General features: G+C 36.7%; 1 protein-coding gene and 1 long non-coding RNA gene across 3 annotated transcripts in view; one reads left to right on the top strand and one right to left on the bottom strand.

The window, feature by feature from the left end:
- Positions 1-4,954, top strand: part of UBE2W (ubiquitin conjugating enzyme E2 W) — a 34,469-nt gene extending 29,515 nt beyond the window's left edge. Inside the window, exon 6 of the mRNA XM_080581650.1 lies at positions 2,030-4,954. Within this exon, the coding sequence (XP_080437776.1) occupies positions 2,030-2,043 (14 nt within the window). The 3' untranslated portion in view covers positions 2,044-4,954. The remainder of the gene's footprint in view (positions 1-2,029) is intronic.
- LOC308190355 lies at positions 3,272-17,152 on the bottom strand. 2 transcript variants are annotated; one of them, XR_013947121.1, is made up of 2 exons: positions 15,806-17,152; positions 3,272-13,658 (listed from the first exon to the last, which is right to left on the bottom strand). It is a non-coding gene; the product is annotated as an uncharacterized lncRNA (long non-coding RNA). The 2 variants fall into 2 exon arrangements; XR_013947122.1 differs by having other exon boundaries at positions 16,864-17,152.
- Positions 17,153-17,426: the final 274 nt, after the last annotated feature.

Here is a 17,426-nt window from a genome sequence, read left to right as displayed (position 1 = left end):
CTTCTGCTGAAGTCTCACATATCTAGCCTTGTGGTTGAACCACTTTTGGGCTAAATTAGGGGAGAAAAATCTAAAGCCCAGAAAGAAAAACAGTTAAGTGCCAGTCCTAATATGTGAGGGAGATGCAGAGTGGTTTTGCTGATTCTGCTGTCAAGTAGCCATTAATCTGGCTTAGCTTTAATGTGAAATTGAATCTTTGTATTGTGAAAAGACAGGAGGAGATTGTCATCATTTTTAACATATGCCTTTGAAGATTATTTTGTTTTCCAGTAGGTGCCTAGGATTTGTTTAGCTGGGAACAAGCAGTGCGTGATTGGGAGGTGATGTAAAGCAAACCAATGTAAACATAAGAGGCATAAAGTAGCACTTACAGATACATTCTGACATGTAAATGTGGTTCTGTGTGGATCTATCTTATTACTGAGTTTTTAATCTCTCATTTCATCCCTGCCTCAGCAAAGCAATTTATTCCATGAGCAGAATTACAGAGCCTACTTGCTACAAACTCAATGTCTTCGCAAACTATCTCTCAAAACTCATTTCCTCTTACTAATGATCTCTTTGATAACTAAAAATATTTATAGATTATCTTCCCTACCTAATGTCTTCTTTAGCTGTACATTGAATTTCATGCTGACAATTTCAAAGTTGGTCATGCGTTGTTAAAAGACAAAGGAGGATCTTCCAGATAAGATTTTCTTGGTCATCCAGGCTGAAATTGGTTTCGTAAAGCTGTTCTGTATTCTTTGTATTGTCAGGAGGTAGATTTTTGTGAAAAAGAATAGCGTGATGGTGTTAATTTTCAACTACCAGCTCTTTACTGCTTTCAGTTTTTCTTTTTCAATAAGGAAGTGTTTTCCATGGTGTTTGTTCTAAACTCTGAATACACCATTTAAACACCCTTTCTCTCTTGCATCCTTGCCCCATTTTTTTTTACATGTAAAATTTTTTTGTCCCTTGCCTTCTTACCAAAACAAAGGCCTTTTTTTTTTAAGTAGTAGTATTGAGGACATAGTGTTTTCCAGTGAGAATGTAGAATCGTTTGTTGCTACTTCTATTTCTACTGTTTACAGATTTAGTAGTCTGTATGGTTTATAGGACAACTTTTTCAGTGTCTGCAAGGTTACAAGTAAATGCATTAAAAATAACCAGACAGGAAGTCTACTTTCTGTTAATAAGCTTAATAACAACTGTTGCCAGTTGCAAATATACCGCAAGTTGATGTGTGGAATAGAAGGTTTAAAAGGAAGAGCTTTCTCAGGCAAATGCATACATTAAAATCTTAAAGCATAGCACAGGAATGGCTGGCCTAGAACACTCTTTCATGATATGCTCAGTCACAGTATCTAAAATTTCACAGAATCACAGAATCGTCTAGGTTGGAAGAGACCTCCAAGATCACCTAGTCCAACCTCTGACCTAACACTAACAAGTCCTTCACTAAACCATATCATTAAGCTCAACATCTAAACAAGTAATTTTCACATTTGAGGTTTAGTATTGCAGTAGTAACCTATTGCTTTGGCATAATTCTGTCAGCTATAGTTTGTGTTGATGCTTGAGAACTACCAAAAGAAAAAAAAAATATTGAGAGCAGAAGCATCAGGAGAAGCCAACTCTGCTGACTCTTATAGCTACATATTCCTTATAAAGGATTTCTCAGTTCGAAAAATTGATGTGGACCTGCTGTACTTGAAGGGGTGGAAAATGTTAAACATATTTGGTATTTCACTTTCCTAATGAGTAGCTTTCTAAATATTAAATGTGGAAATTATTGTCCTTTTAATGGAATATTTGCTAATACTAATGTGCTCAGGGGGTATATGTGTGTTTTGGAAGTTTTTTCTTTGATATTCTCACCTTTTTTTCCGTAAATTGTTATTGAACAAAACTGCAGACTTACTCAGTTGGTGTGTTACTGCTGCATGTTAATATCTCTGCCAGGAATTGCTTCTGCGTACAGCGCCGTGCTAACTTGGACTTGGAATGTTTACGTGTTTTCCATAAATACTCTTTTTTTATTTTAAAGATGACACATGTTGATGCCACCATTTTGTGATCCTCGTAGCAGAAGATAGTCCTACTGAGAAAATGAGCACTTTGATCATTCAGTCTTTGAACTTTAACCTTTGACTGGAAGTGACCTATAGGCAATGAAGACTACTTCCTTTGACTGCATTTTTACTAGTGTGCATTCTGGGCGCATGTTGATCGCTGGTTCAGTCCATGCAACTGACATGCTTTTATTAGTCATACAGTATTAATGCAGGTGTCCAGAAATGTCAGAATAATTCCATTATTTTTATTTTAAGCTTTTGGAAGAATTCCAGGTCTTCATATATTGTGCAATAACACTGAGCTCCTTGGCGGTTTTGGTGCATCCATTGCCGGCAATGGACATTGTACCAGGGAAAGGTTTTGCTCCTGCCACAAAAAGATTGATGCATGACAGAGCTTACGAAAGTTTCAGATATATTTGGATTATAAGCAAGGGATCTACCATTACCTTAAAAGCCACCCCATTCTTTTATATTTGGATTCTATGCACTGTGATCACAAAACTAGCAGCATGAGTTAACATGCTTAGCTGAAGGACTGTAATAAGATCATTGCATATTTATTAAATTGTTTATCTGCTGTCAAATTGTTTTGACGTGGAAGGTTTTTCAAGTGACATTGGCAGGGAGGTACAATGTTATCCCTATGGTGAAATAAAACTACTTTTGTATATAGTTATTCATATCTCTGAAGCAAAGGTATGAGTAATTTAGGGTATGAGTGATTTAATCAAGAATTTATTTTGGAGATAAGAGAGGATGGCAGTGATATAACTGAACTTGCTGCAGTCCGTAATTGGGCTTGTAATTTGTACTTTAGAGCTTTTTCCAAATAGATTGCACACTGTTATTTCCGGCTAGCCATCAGCATGAGCCCTACTGCCTACACCGATATTTCATTTATTTATGTGTTTGAAAGCAATCCATATAACATTTTTTGTTTGCATTCACTGTTTCTTTTGTTGTTGTATGTCATGTTTGAATGTTACAAAACAATATTTTGATTGAAAAGCTTTGTCAGAAGATATTTTCATGTAAATTATTTCTTTACCTTGTAAGCATCATCTTGTCTTTTAATCCTGTACTATAAAAAGAAAAAAAAATACATTTTTGACAGAGGCTTAATGTTTTGACAAAAAAAGTGTGGACCTTCTTATTTAAGTTTAGACTAAAATATATTTTCTTAAACTTGCTTGTCCCACGCAGCCATACTGTTGTTTTTTTTTTTTCCAGGCTTTTACTTCACCAAAAAAAGATGAAAAAGCCTAAAACCAGATTAACGTTTTTTCTATGGAGCAACATTTATTGAAATAATAGGTAGTTGTTCTCACCACTCTGTAATATTTTGATACTGCAATTAGGTTGTCTTTTTAGGAAGCACTTTTATAAACTTAATACCTTTACGACGTATGCAAAATTTCTATGAATTTTTTTTTACTGTTGCCTTATTGTTGCACTCAAAAAATAAAAATAAAGTGGTCAATACATGAATGTCTAAATCAAGTATCTACTTGATTTAAAAAAAAAACACAAAACAGAAAAACAACAATGAAACAACCCAGAATGAGTAACTACAATAACAAACAAAAATTTGGCTGATTAATGACTCTTTTTTTTTTTTTTTTACTGCTGTATAATAACTGACAAATTTTATAGCCTTGTACATACTTCTCTGTTACCTAATGTTTAAAACATTTTTAAAAAACATAGATGCATAACTCAGGGTGGATAGAGTTCAAATGGATTTACTCTAGAGAAGTATTTTGTACAGCAATTTAATTATCGATATTGTCAGTGAAGTAAGGCTACAATATTCTTCAGGAACTGCTATTTTTTCTACTGTACTGAAAATATTTCTTGGCCTTTAAAACTCAATGGTAAAATCTAGCTTTGGATATAAATTTGATGTGTATATATACTTTCACAATGAGCCTTTAAAACATAGAATTCAGATTCTTTTAAGAGCCAAAAATAATCATTTTAAGCAAATGAAATAGTTGTGCTCCTAACTTTTTGTTTAGCTAAATTTTATTGTTTTAAGTTAATCAAATCAGTTATTTTTGAAAATGGTTCTTATGAAAGAGCAGTAATCTGAATACTTAATCTGTATGTTCTTGTTAGCTGCTCTTTATTATTGATTGAAAAAATTGTCGCATCTTTGAGAAATTCATGTATTTTCATACAGCTGGTTCATATAATGGATCCTATCAAATAGTCCGCAATGAAGAGACCTTATTGTGACACAAGGTAACGTGTCCGAAGAAGTGGTTCAAGTGCATCTTCTCAGATACACGCATCTTTTCATATGTTGGATTGCCCTAGTACAATACATGGTTTCAGAGAAGCTTTATTACTGTATGTACTTTGTTGAAGATCTGCGTTGTAATGCAAAGCATTTTATGTTTTATTGACCTATGCTATCGTGTGGACTATGATGAAGTAAACCAAATTTATGCTGCTCTTTAATTTTATCAAACCCTCTATAATAGAGAAGTAGAAATCCAAGATAGATTAGAAGAGAAATTACCTCAAGTCTTTTAGTTTACAGTAGAAATGCATCCATTGGTTCTCTCGTAGATCTGTTGGTAAGTTCACCTATATACAGAGGGCAAGGACAAAACCTATATACCACTCAAGCCCTCAAAATAATGCAACTATTCTGACAATACTATGATGCCCTGAGAAAGGGCTTAAATTAGATGAAGGTGGTGCCATCCTTTCTGTAGGATGACCCTGTGTATGTAATTTTCACTTGGAATTTCTCACATCAAATGGTTACAGAATTGGCTTGAAATGATCTTGCTTTTATTTTGTGTCAATGTTGATGTTGTTAAACACTTTGTTTTGTGTTTAGTGTCTTTATACTATAACACAATAAATTCTTGTTTTAAAATAGATTACTACCCTTGAATGGAAATACGTGTGGACCTTTTCATGGTGGAGTGCAGAAACATTGTTCATTACATTTAGCCGCTCTTGAGACAAAGCTGTCAGTAATTCCTAAAAGCTGTGATAGATATCCAGAGAGGGAAGTGTGTAGTACTGAGATGTCTCTTGTTTTCTCCAGAGGATATCTGTTGTAGAGCTGAAGAAAATAGTGTCTTAAAACAAACAAACAAACAAAAAAAAAACAACTTGTACTAAATTACCAGGTAGTAAACCTTCTTCGTTATGTCAATAATTGCTTTCAGTTTGGATTTTTTTTTTTTTTTTCAAGATCTGTTTTGGAAAAAGACACCACCTTGATACCTGAAAAAAATATTTTTGGGAAAAAAATAAGGTTTTAATGCATATGTGTTGCAGTATACTCTTCTGGATGTTAGATTTTTAGTTATTACTTTACTTGAAAGTCTGGCCAAGCATAGTTAACATCTAAGGCTTTAAAGATAAAATCTAAAGAGACCATGCATTTCCCATTCCAGTAACTTTTAAAGAACAGATTAGACAAATGGTTGTCATGAAAAGTTTAAATATAATAAGACTTTCTTGTCCAATTTTTGCTGGTTTTTTTTTGTATGTAAAAGTTTATTAAAATTTAAAAAAGAGAGGGGGGGCACCTGTAGCATTCATGTTTTTAAAATTATGTCTTGTTGATATCCAAAGCTTTGGGATAGTGCAGCTACATAATACCTAACTTTGCTAGGGGAAAGCTAGTATAGTTTCCTGTATCCTTGGTAAAGCAGTTCAGAATTATGTTGTGCTGCACACTTGCAGTGAAGCTTCGTGAATTCTGGTGATTCTAAAGAATTAAGTTTGTACAAACTTTCTTTTAAAAAAAAAACAAAAACAAAACAGCGGTTGGTTTCAATCCAAATTACTTGTTCCAGATTGGATTTGGTCTCAAAAGCAGCAGTACCTGAACAGTTGAGTGTTGAACTGAATAAGGAAAATGAAACTGCTGTAGTGATTGATATTCCATCTTCAGGTGCAGCTACCCAGAAGGATGGGAAGATTGATCTGGGTTTTGGTTTATAATGCAGGTACTTGTTGGCCTATCTTTTCCAGGACTTACGCAAACTTTCCAGACCATCAGGCTCATAAATAGTTTCAAAGATTCAGAAGAGTAGAAATATGAGCCTTTCTTTTAATATATTAAAATATAATTCAGAAATATACAATTGAAAATACTTAGCCACTCATATTTAATTTTACTGATTAAAAACAATGCAGGATATTTTATTCACTTGCCGTATTTTTTCCCCAGGTTTTAACTACTTTTTAAAATTAGTGTTTGAGGGTTTTTAAGCAGTTTTGTAACACTGACGATGGTTGCTTGACTTGTGCTGGTATGTTTTCTTGTTTTAAAAGCTCCACGGTAGGACCTTTAAACTTGTGTCATTTCTTCAGCAGCTGGGAACATGTTTGTTAGATCTGTTTGGAGTGCGTTCTGCCAAGCAGGTCAGGGTTAAATCTGTTCAGATGAATGTTCTGGGCCCTTTCTCTTCCCAGCACTACAGTATTATCTGGAGGATGTTAATGCAGTTGTCCAGGGCATAGTGTTACATCCTTACAGATGAAAAGAGCAGGGTTACAGCCATTCGGTGTCTGTTTACTGCTACTGAAAAGGAAGAATTTGTGCTCCTCTTTCCTTTCCAGCTTCATGCTTCACATTCTGCCTTGCACCTAGCTTTGTCTGTGTTGTACTGAGATGATTTGGTAGATGTTAAACAAGTATGTAACTGAGCTGAGAAGAAAAAGTGAAAATCTCAGCAAATTGAATCAGTTTAATGCATGATCAAGAGTTTTGGAGCTAGTACAAGAAACTGAAAGGACTGTGCAGCTGGGGATTGGGAGGTAATGACTGAAATCTGATTCATATCTTTAGACTTCTCTGCGTAGTGTAAAGTACTAGAAGCTTTGTTTTATGTAGAAGCTGAGTTATGTGCTCTGAGAATCCTGAGAGCTGGAGGTCTGGACTATGGCCATCTTTGGTGGAGAATATTCCTTCTATCTGTTTTAACTCTGTGTTATAGTAAAAACCCTAAAGGCATTCCAAAGCTTTCAAGTTGTCTATTACCTTACTACCTCTCCATTTAGATGTCTTGAGTATCTGTGTCCAGGACCCTTTTTTTTTTTTTTCTTTTGATACCAAAGCTGCTAGCATTGATTGCTGTGGATATCCTTTTTTTTTTTTTTTTTACTGTGTTGTTTTTTTTAATTCCTTAGCACTGTTCTGCCACAGATCCATTCCAGAATACTTGAAAGCTCATGTTTTGGCTTGCGATTGTCTCAACTCTTGATCCATGATTTGTATCTTTACACTTGCTTTTATTTCAGACGTGGTTTTTAGAAAAGGAAAGCATAATTGTGTTCAGCTTGTTGTCATTGGATTAGGTAGAACTGTTAGCCCAAAGGGCTGAGGGAGCTAATGCTATGAGGCATGGTCAGCAGCTTGCCATATTTGTACCAGAGGACAGGACTCTTGCACTGAGGTAGGTGGTTTTCGAGATGAATCCACGCTGTTCCTCATTTCACCCCTTCTTCTGAAGGTCATGTTCAAAAGGCAGACGGAATGTGCTGGTTTTCATCTGTATTATTTATTCCAGGTTAATAAAAAGTGTAAGGGTCAGTAAAGAATGACAGCTGTCATTGTGACTGGTGAAGGGGGAATAGAGTGAACTCTCATTTGTTGCACAGGAAAAGCCCTCCCGTCTCTTTCCCTCTAAACTATTCATATGTCTACAGAAAAAGTTGATGCCTGTATTTCATGTGCACGAGATAAGGCACACCTTTTCATTGGATGTAGGTAACTTATTGAAGATTAGTATTTTGATAGTATAGGAAGTACACATCAGTAGGCAAATGAGCCGAAGACCTGTAAGAATGATTTAGAGCATATATAACCTGAGGTCTTCATTTGCAACGCTTTTCGAATTTACAGGGAAGAAAGAAGTTGGGGGCATCTTGCACTAATGTGAGTTGTTTCACACTGAGTTCTGGACTCTTTTTAGTCTGTTTATCTGTGTGTTATCATATGCCCTAAGCGGCAATTCCCATCTTAAGCATCGTGATGGGTAATGGATGGCTTTGGTGTCTTTAAGTTATAGTCCAGACAATCCCGTGTTGTTAATGATCTCCAAATACTCCTGTGAGTTGTATTGATTAGCTAAGATTAGGGATGCCATGTGGAAAGAAGCCATACTTGCAAAGGAGGTTGGGAAGGATTAATGAGGGGGTGGGAGAACCAGTTCTTGAAGATCAATTTTGATGGATTTCTAAATATTCGCAGAGAATTGGTGGTGGCTGGTGGTGGTATAGGGTTTTTTTGAAGAGGACGTCAGTAATTGCACCAAGCTGTAAACCTCATCTAATGAAGCTCTTCGAAAGTGGAAGAGGGCAGATGCAAGGCAACTGTGATAATGATGCAACTGAAGGAAAGGCCAGAGATTTTTAACTTTTGATTGAGGTCAAACAAATTGGTGTTGGAAAACCACTATCAGAGTTTGCCAGGATATGCTCAACTAAGCAAAACCATTGTTCCAAGAAAACCGCGACTCAAAGGATGGATAACCTTCTATGTGAGCTGAAGTAATAGGTTTCTTTTTGCCTTTGCAATAATTTCTTCAGAAATCCTAGCAAACTTTGACCCAAAGAAATTTCATGCTGTGCTAGACAAGAGAGAGATTCTGAAGTCTTGCAGATGAAAAATAGATCTATTGTGGAATGTTGCTATGTGTTTTTGTAATTCTGCAAGTTCTGTTTGCTTCCTTCCTTTATTTGGTCTGTTTGAGTAGACTAAATCATTATCCGGACATTACTAGTGTATTCCTGGTATCCCAGGTGTTGGTAGGAAATACTATATAGAAAAGCTTCTGATCCTTTTTCATGAGAACTGCACAAATTCTTCTTTGAAGGAGTTTTTACACTCATCTAGGTATCTGTTTACATCAGCTACTTTGTAATTTTTGTTAAACTCATTTCTGTGCAACACTTTCTGAAAGTGAACATTTTAAAGGTTTACCACTTGGGTGCTATGGGAACTGTTGTTTTATCCAGAAAGCAAATTTCCTTACCTTAGAGATGGTAGCGTGCAATATACTTCAGATGTTCCTGAATGATTTCTACTACACTTTTTATATACCGTATTGGATGTACCTGGTAAGTATGCCAAGAGTTGCCTTGTGCCAGCCAGCCCAGCCTGGAGCATCGCCAAACCCTACAGGGTTCAGTGACTGAGGGCTCTCTTTAGAGTAAGTTAAAGATTTAATGGGAAAACTTCTGGTAATCTTTGTATAAGCCATACTGTTTTGTGGTGAGATAACTGCCTTGAAGTGCATAGAAAGCCATTATACACCTTTGCTTGATTTGGAGCAAGTGTCCTGTTGCTCTTAGGAGTTTGTCTCAATACAAAGCATTTACCTAATTTTTTCTTTCTTACATTTACAAAATGTTGTTACTGAATTTGGCCTCTGGAAAAGGAATCTTGCTGTATGGTTTATGCGCGAACTTGGTTGCTTTCCAACTTAGAACTTTATTTCTTGTTTTGATCTCCACGATAGTTTTATGTGCAGGCACGTGCTAAAAGATACTTTAGAAGTCTTGCTTAGGCCATGCATTAATCTGGGTTGATTTTTGTGTATATTCATCTTGATATGTATGTTTTATTTTAGTATATTTATTATGGGCTTTTCATTTTCTTTGAAAGTACAGCCTTCTGTCAACTTCTACATTTCCATTCTTTGTTTTCTTAAAAATAATGCATCAAAAAGAATCTGAAGAAAGCAAGAGTTTGCTAGCTTATGTCTTGAAGTAGAAACTTAAGGGCTGCTTCCCTCTAAGTTTGTTTTTCGCTATACAAGCTGTCTTGTTTACTTTTTTCTTTTATCTACTGTGTTTGTATATATATAAACAAAAATATAATTAATTTCAGTGTGAACTATGTGCAGTGGAAAAAAAGTATTTGAAAATCTTGGGATGCTGTTCATTGATCTGTAAAGATGCAGTGCATTATATATTGCTTATGGTATGTCTTATATGCCTTTGAAGGATGAAAACATTTTCAGACATGGGGTGATTTTGCTAACCGCCATGAAGGCATGGATGCTCCCTTTTAAGCACTTTTAATTGCTGCTTATGTAGATTGGTACTATTTTGTTAAGTGAACACTGAACTCCACAAATTATGTGGAATTTTACTTTTGCTTAAATTGTCAAATTCAGCTAGGTTCAATAATCACAGAACAAGCACTTTTGGTAAAGAAATTAATTAATGGGTGAGAAAGGTCTGGCTAAGTCGAGTGCTGTACAGCAGCATTTTAGTATAGAAACATCCAATTAATGCATTCATGTCAATTTTTAATATATTGTGGAACTCCTATAACCCACAAATTGCCATTACCCTGATAGCACATAATTGCAATCTGGTGATTTGGTGACAGTGCACGGTAAGATTTTTTTTATTAATGGGAGAATATTGCACTGTCCATTGAAAAAATAATATTAAAGTTTAAACTGCTGCAAAATTTACTGTCAATGTTATTACTTCTTCATATAGCAACAGAATTTAGTCCAGCTCTTCTTGCCTGACACACATTTGTGTTTCCTTGCTGCCAGTACTCAAAACTCCATAAAATTAAAAAAATTTGCTATGGAGTTTATGGATATGTAACTTATAATTCTATTAGCAGCCCCAAAAAACCTTTACTGAGGATTGGAGACTTAATTTTGACAGGATTTGGATGTCATGATAAGAAATGTTTTGAAGACAAACAGCTTTAACCAACTTTATGTAACAAATACTATTATTCTGTCTTTCAAAACATATTATCATAGTATTAATTCAGTGTTGTCCTTTGGAGAAAGTTACAGCATTAGTTGCTATAACGTATGGCAAAATTCTGGCATGTTATGGCTACTTTATAGGTGAAACTGAGTAGTTAAATTATATGTGATGTAGGTGTAAATGCTTAGATTTTTTATTTTTAACTTATGTATTACTGTTTATTCAGTAACGCTTGACATGTTTTGAAGCTGTATGTTGCTGTCATCCCTAAAAGTGGCAGGCACTGAGTTGTTCTAAGAGCTGTCCCTTAAAACAAACATTAAAAAAAAAAAAAGGCAACAACAACGAAAAAATAGGCAATCTGAGACTGAAGCTAGTGTATGCTGCCAGGAAGTAGCATTAATGAAAAACTAAAGGTATCAATAACCAACTAAAAACAAAACATCATTTGAGTTGCAATGCTTCCTTGTTGTCCTTGCATTTATTTTTTCCGTTCATGAGATCACTTTACAGTTATGAATGCATGTAGCCAATAACTTTGCTTTATTGTTGTCTTATTGACTGTGATAAACCCTTTATATCAACCCTTTTCCTGTATGTCTCCTTAATGCTGTGTACAGAGGATTTCTTTCTCTTTTCTGCTTACTGCATGACTTCATATATGACTAAGACAGTCCTTGTTCCAAGAAAAGTCTTTTTAAAACCCACTCATTTACTGTAGGTTTAACTTACTGTATAATTTTATAATCTTGTCCAATTGCCTTAAGTCATTTCTTTTTAATTCTAGAGAATGGTTTAATGTCACTTGCAAATACAAATCCTTTTCAGTTTCCTGCAGTTTATTCACTGTCTTGTGATAAAAGGAGTATTTTTGAATGGTTAGACTTTGTTTGTCTTACAATCCATACCATAGCAAGGTAGTTAAAATTGTTAATGTAGTATGCAATACATTTTGTATTAGTTTACCTTACATAGCTGGATGGAAAAGCAAACAAACTGTGCAGCATGGAAAGCACCTTTCTACTGATATAATTCTGTCCAGACTAGCTGTGATCTCTTCCATCTACTTCAATGTATAAGGTAAATTTATTGCTAGTACAAGAATATGTTTGGCAATGAATGAAATACTTAATTCTCATGTGCAACACTGGCCTGGCCTGAACTTCCAAGATTTAAAAAGGCCAGATTCCTTTTTTTTTTTTTTTTTTAATGCGGCCTGGTCTGTTAAAGTCTATGACTTACAAAGATGTCAATAGGTATGATTAGGTACATGCTGGCACCAGCACAGTAAACATGCCCGGTATGGACACTGGTGTATGGACAGATCGGTGCTGCTGGTGGTGAAGTTTTGTGAGTGTTTGAAGGGTGCTGCTATGATCTGCCTCTGCGGTGAGAGGCGCTGATCAGAATCCAAAGCATCTCAAGATGGGCGCGATGCTCTCTTGCAACACTGTCAATAAAAACAGCATCACGTCTGGACTTGTTCGAAGGCTTCTTTATATGGTCAGAATACTATCAGTAATACAAAACAAAAAGCTTGTAAACAGGAATTTAATCTTATAGCATCTATTGCTGCTTTGGCCTGTGGTTACACTTCAACTTTCCCATACTTTATTCTGCGTAAAGCTAATGTGTTCTCACAAAGTAGCAAAGCCTTGTAACTCAGAAGTGGGCAGTTCCTAAACATTTGGCTGTGCGATTTGTAATGGAAAACTGATGCACCATGATCTTCAGGTTGGCGGTTCTCTATTATTCTCAGTAATTCACCAAACTGTAGTTACATCTGTCTTCGTTGCCTGTAGTCAGTAAATTTGGAAAACCGATTGGCTTGAATTACCTGTTTTTTTAAAGCTATACAATCTTTGTTTTACAGGGATAATCTAAACCTAGCGTTTTGTGAATCTGGGAAAACATAAGAAATACTTACAAATTCTAGTTGTAAGAAGGTGGGATGACTGTACATTCGGTTCTTAAAGTTCTCTGTGTAGAAAATAAATTATGAAGATGTGTGATGATGGAAATAGCTGACACAAAAGCAGTCATGTCTTTATAACCCAAAACAAATTAAATGTACAAGTTCAAAGCAAAGATTTAGACCTTGCTTTCATGCAGCTTTGGATAAATGGAATAGGATAATAAATAATGTGAAGTTTTCTTAATGTGTAAGTACAATTACTACTAAGTGCTAAATAATTTGCCAGTAAAATTTTTAAATTTCACTAGCATTATTAAAAGAGTAAAGTTTTTATTTGGGCAAGGCCTTACTATTTACAGCACTGGTGTATGAGAACAACGGGAGCAAATAATTACAGGGAAATACATTTCTACCTTCACAGCAATCTGAATTTGGGTCATTGGGCCAACAAACGAAGAACTGATTTTCATACTTTGATGTCAAGTTGCAAAATCAGCAAATCAGTTTGGTTGGATTCACCTTGTTGGTGTGTTTTAGAGTAATGATGTTTGCTAAAGGAGATAAAGGCCTTATGCTTGCCCAGCGTACTGAGTACTAGCGTTAATTTGAAGTCATGGAAAAAGCTGAATATATGCTGACAAACGCAAGTTCACTTCATTTTGATTTTGGAAGTGATTATGTGATTCATCTACTTTAGGGAACTTGCATTTTAGATGTGAATCATGAAAGATAATATGTGAGTTGTTAAAATTTGGTGCTTACGAGTCTTTACTGGAGTATAGAGAATAAATGGTTTCTGTTAGCTGAGAAAGCTCTGTATAATATTTACTTGTCAAGTTTTATCTTGCTTTGTTCATGTCTCTCATTCTGTGTACTACACAAGATGATAAATGGTTTTAGTCACTTATACGTTGTGCTCCAACTTTCAGGGTGGTCTGCTTTTGTAGTTAGTCCTGCACCTGTACCTGGCAAGAAAAAGAGTTTGATTAGATTTAGGTTTGTTAATAATACTGGGTTTTAATCAAATAGAATCTAAAACGCTTGACTTTTGCTGTGCCAATAAGTTTTAGTTATTGGGAAAAAATATATTTAAAAATTCAAGTGGCCCATTCTTCTAAGATATTATGAGTCTATAATTCAGTTAAATGACTCTGACTAATATAAAGCATTATCAACATCCCATTGGTATATTATGAGCACTCTGTATTAGCTTAATTACTATCTCAACTTCCGTATCAAAATATAATCTCATTAATATACATTTTAAAAGTAGAATTAAAATAAACTTTTTATCAAACCCTGGAACAGGTAGCCAGGAGGAGTTTTAAATTCTTCATCCTTGGACATTTTCAGAACTAAACTGGATGAGGCCCTGAGCTAAACCTGCTAAATTCAAAGTTAGATCCAGCTTTAAAGCCATCTTCAATTTGAGGGGGTAAGGAGGTTGTAGGGCGGGTGACATCCAGAGGTCCCTTCCAACCAATTTTACTGTTTTTAGTGTATGGATTGAAAGCAGGCTCCTGTTTCTGTGGCACTGTCAAATTCCTCCTTGTTAATACATCACTGTAAGAGTGGGCTTTTCTAGGCACACCAGGGTTATATTGAGGGGTAGAAAGTTGTTTCTTGATGACTTAAAGAAAACCCACACTATTCTAATAATATCAGTAAAAAAAATATTTTGCAAATCAGTTTGAAAGTGCCAGTTTGTTCTTTCTGAATCTGAGCTTAGAAATAACAAGGCCAGCTGTCCTCAAGTACCCTTTGCTCATGTTTACAGACCAAACAGAACGTTTATACCCTTTCCCCCAGTTAGGCGTTTGTGCAGGCATTTATAGGTGTTAGGTTTTCTTTTTTTTTTTTCTTCCTCTTGTATTCAAATAGCATACTGAATTAATCACGCCTATTCAGAATTTACCTACTGAAGGTAAAATGTTGTGCAAGTCATGGCACTCCCATTGTACACGAACGGAGTAGAGCAGATATGTATGTACAAACTATGCATATCTTTCAAAAAGTGAGATTATTTTAGCTTCTATTAAGCTGTTTGTACTGGAGGTACTGACTGGAAAGGAAAAAAAAAACATTCAGAAAGGTGTAGTAAATCTAAACAATGACTGGTAATGCAACATAGTGTTTTCCTGTTTAGTAAGTTTCTCCTATATGATTGGAACTTTACCTATGTGAACAACTATCATGGGATCTCAGCAATGATAAAATACGTAATCCTTTACTTTATACCTGGAAAAAATAGAGCCAGAACTCATCTCTGTATTTAAAAAATATAAAAAGATGGTAAGTTTATGGATAAAATGTTCTTTTTTTGTATTGTTTCTTTTTCAGCTATATACCATTTGTGGCACAGAACGTATATTGAGATATGAGATGCATGAGTTCATAAGTATTTCAAGATGTGTTTTTAAACTAAGCTATTACCTGTTTAGTAATATTATAAAAGCATTAAACATTGAAATCGTAGCACAGACTGGAGATTTTAGAGGCTTGTTGGAATTGTATCTATTGATTGCAGGAAGTTCAGAAACCTTCCCTTGTAATCTGATGCTGACATTCACTGAATGCATTTTTATGCTGGGTACACTAAGTACATGCTATAATGTAGGGTTCTTCAAGTTACTAACAGTAACTAGAAAGAAGAAGTTGCCATAAATTAAAACAAAAAATGCTTATAGGTTGTCGTGATTAAGCTTCTAAATGAGCTTGTCCAAAGCTTTTGTAGCAGCATTATGAAAAGTGTTTGCATTATTGCTCACTAGTACATTATACTAGAAGAATACATAAGAAATTGTATCATACTGCGTATTTCTGAGCTCAGTACCTAAGTGAAATAAGGGGTAAGGAATCTCAGAAAACTAAACAATGGGGGAATAAGAAGGGAAGGGTGACAAGCTACCCCAGCTGAAAAAAGGGTATGTATAAAACTGTCGTAGCAAATGCTGTGTTCCCAAAGTGTATTTAAAGAAGTTATGTCATGGTAGCGTTCTGTTAGTGTGAATAAAACCTTGCTGTCACCTAGTTACTCACAACACAGTCCTGTCACTAAGTGTAAGTATGTGTATTTGGTGTATAAATTATTGTCTGTAATACACAAACTTACACAAAGCACATCTGGGGGGATGTGCCATTAGGATGCGATTATACCATGAGTGCTTGGGAAGCTGGCCAGGCTACATCTTGTTCCTTCTTGCTCCCAGCTGTCATACCAGTCCACCGCTTGGTTTCAAGTTGGTTTTTCAAAAAAATCACAGGGAATAACATAAACAGGCACTGAAGGAAATGTGAACTTTGGACTCATTCTGACCCTCAGTAAGTATGTTAGTTTGTAAATCAGTTTTGATACATTTGATGTTCTAACTCTCAAAGCTATCATTAAAATACAGTTGCATAGTAAAATGATGGTAATTTCGCAAAAAATGCTAGTAATTTTAAACATAGTTTAGTTACTGCAGCCTTGCTAATCAGCTAAATTAGTTGCTCCAAGTTCTAACGCTTCTAGCTAGTTTTGGCATAGGTTTAAAAGTTTTTAGCTTGTCTTACTGGACAAATAATTACTTGAGCCAATCAAGAAAGCAGATTTTTACAACCCAAATTAGATATTTGATGATTAACTCAGAAGTCTTCCCTTTTTCATGAAAAACAAATGAAAAACTTCAGTTTTTCATTCTTTTTAGTGGTAAAGATGGTCATAGGACTGCTGTTGGTTGGAAGCAGAAACCGAGCCATGGCTTCATCTAGCCTAGCTGTGGCAACTTTGAAGGGTTTGGAAACCTCTCTTTGGTTGCACATCCCACCTGGTGCCGAGGCTTTGCGCGGTGCAGTGAGAGCTTCCACCTCCGCACCTCACGGCCTCTGGTTGTGGCCTCCCACCACAGGGCAGTGGGGCAAGGCCCGGCAGGTTCCGCAGCTGCCCTCCTCTCTGCCACGTCTCTTGCTGGCAGGGACGTGACTGGATCTGACACAACCGAAATGCTGACGCGAGTCGCCTTTATGGCTTTCTGCCTTCTTCTCAAAACTGGTGCCTTTGAGGGGAGAGGAGTCGTGTTTGAAACCGGCGTGGTGTTACACAGCACAGGCGCAGCGAGATGAGTAAAACCCAATTAAAAAGTAAAAAAAAATAAAAAGGTGTCTCTGTTGTGGTGTGTTCTGTTTGCTCACCTCTCCCTGCATCGCTGCAAGCCGTTAATTTCATTCCCCGTGCATTAAGGTTGGCTATTGTGCTCTTTAGAGCTCCATCTCGCCCAGCGAGCCCGCAGCAGCTGCTCCCGGTGCAGACACCAACTTGCACCGAGCAGCCGGTAGGGGTCAGGTCCCTGCAAAGAGAAAACGGGAGGGAAAAAAAAAAAAAAACAGGTAAAACGCCGCGAGGCTGTTTTCAAACCGGCATAAAAACCTCGCGGCTCGGCTTGTGCCAGGCGAGGGAGGCTAAGAAGGCTGCTAACAGCCGCGTGGTAAAACCCGGTGCTTCTCAGGGACTCCCTCCAAATACTGCGAAGTTTAAAGACCGGGCATGGGAACGGGACCGGCGCTGCCCTGCCCGGGCCCTTCCTCTCAGCCTCGCCCCCTCCCGGCGGCCCCGCAGACGGTGGGGGGGGGGGGGGGGCTCGGGGGCGGCCCCCGCGGTGCTCGGGGGGGGCCGCGGGGGGCTGCGGAGCCCCGGAGCCCCGTTGTCGGCCGCCGCTAGAGGCGCTGCCGCCGCCGCTCCGGGCCGGGGAAGGGAG

The sequence above is a fragment of the Anser brachyrhynchus genome, assembly GCF_964034855.1.
Source record: "Anser brachyrhynchus genome assembly, chromosome: 2".
NCBI classification, from domain to species: Eukaryota; Metazoa; Chordata; class Aves; order Anseriformes; family Anatidae; genus Anser; species Anser brachyrhynchus.
Note: the sequence above shows the minus strand (reverse complement) of the source record. Positions and strands in the feature narration are given on the sequence as shown.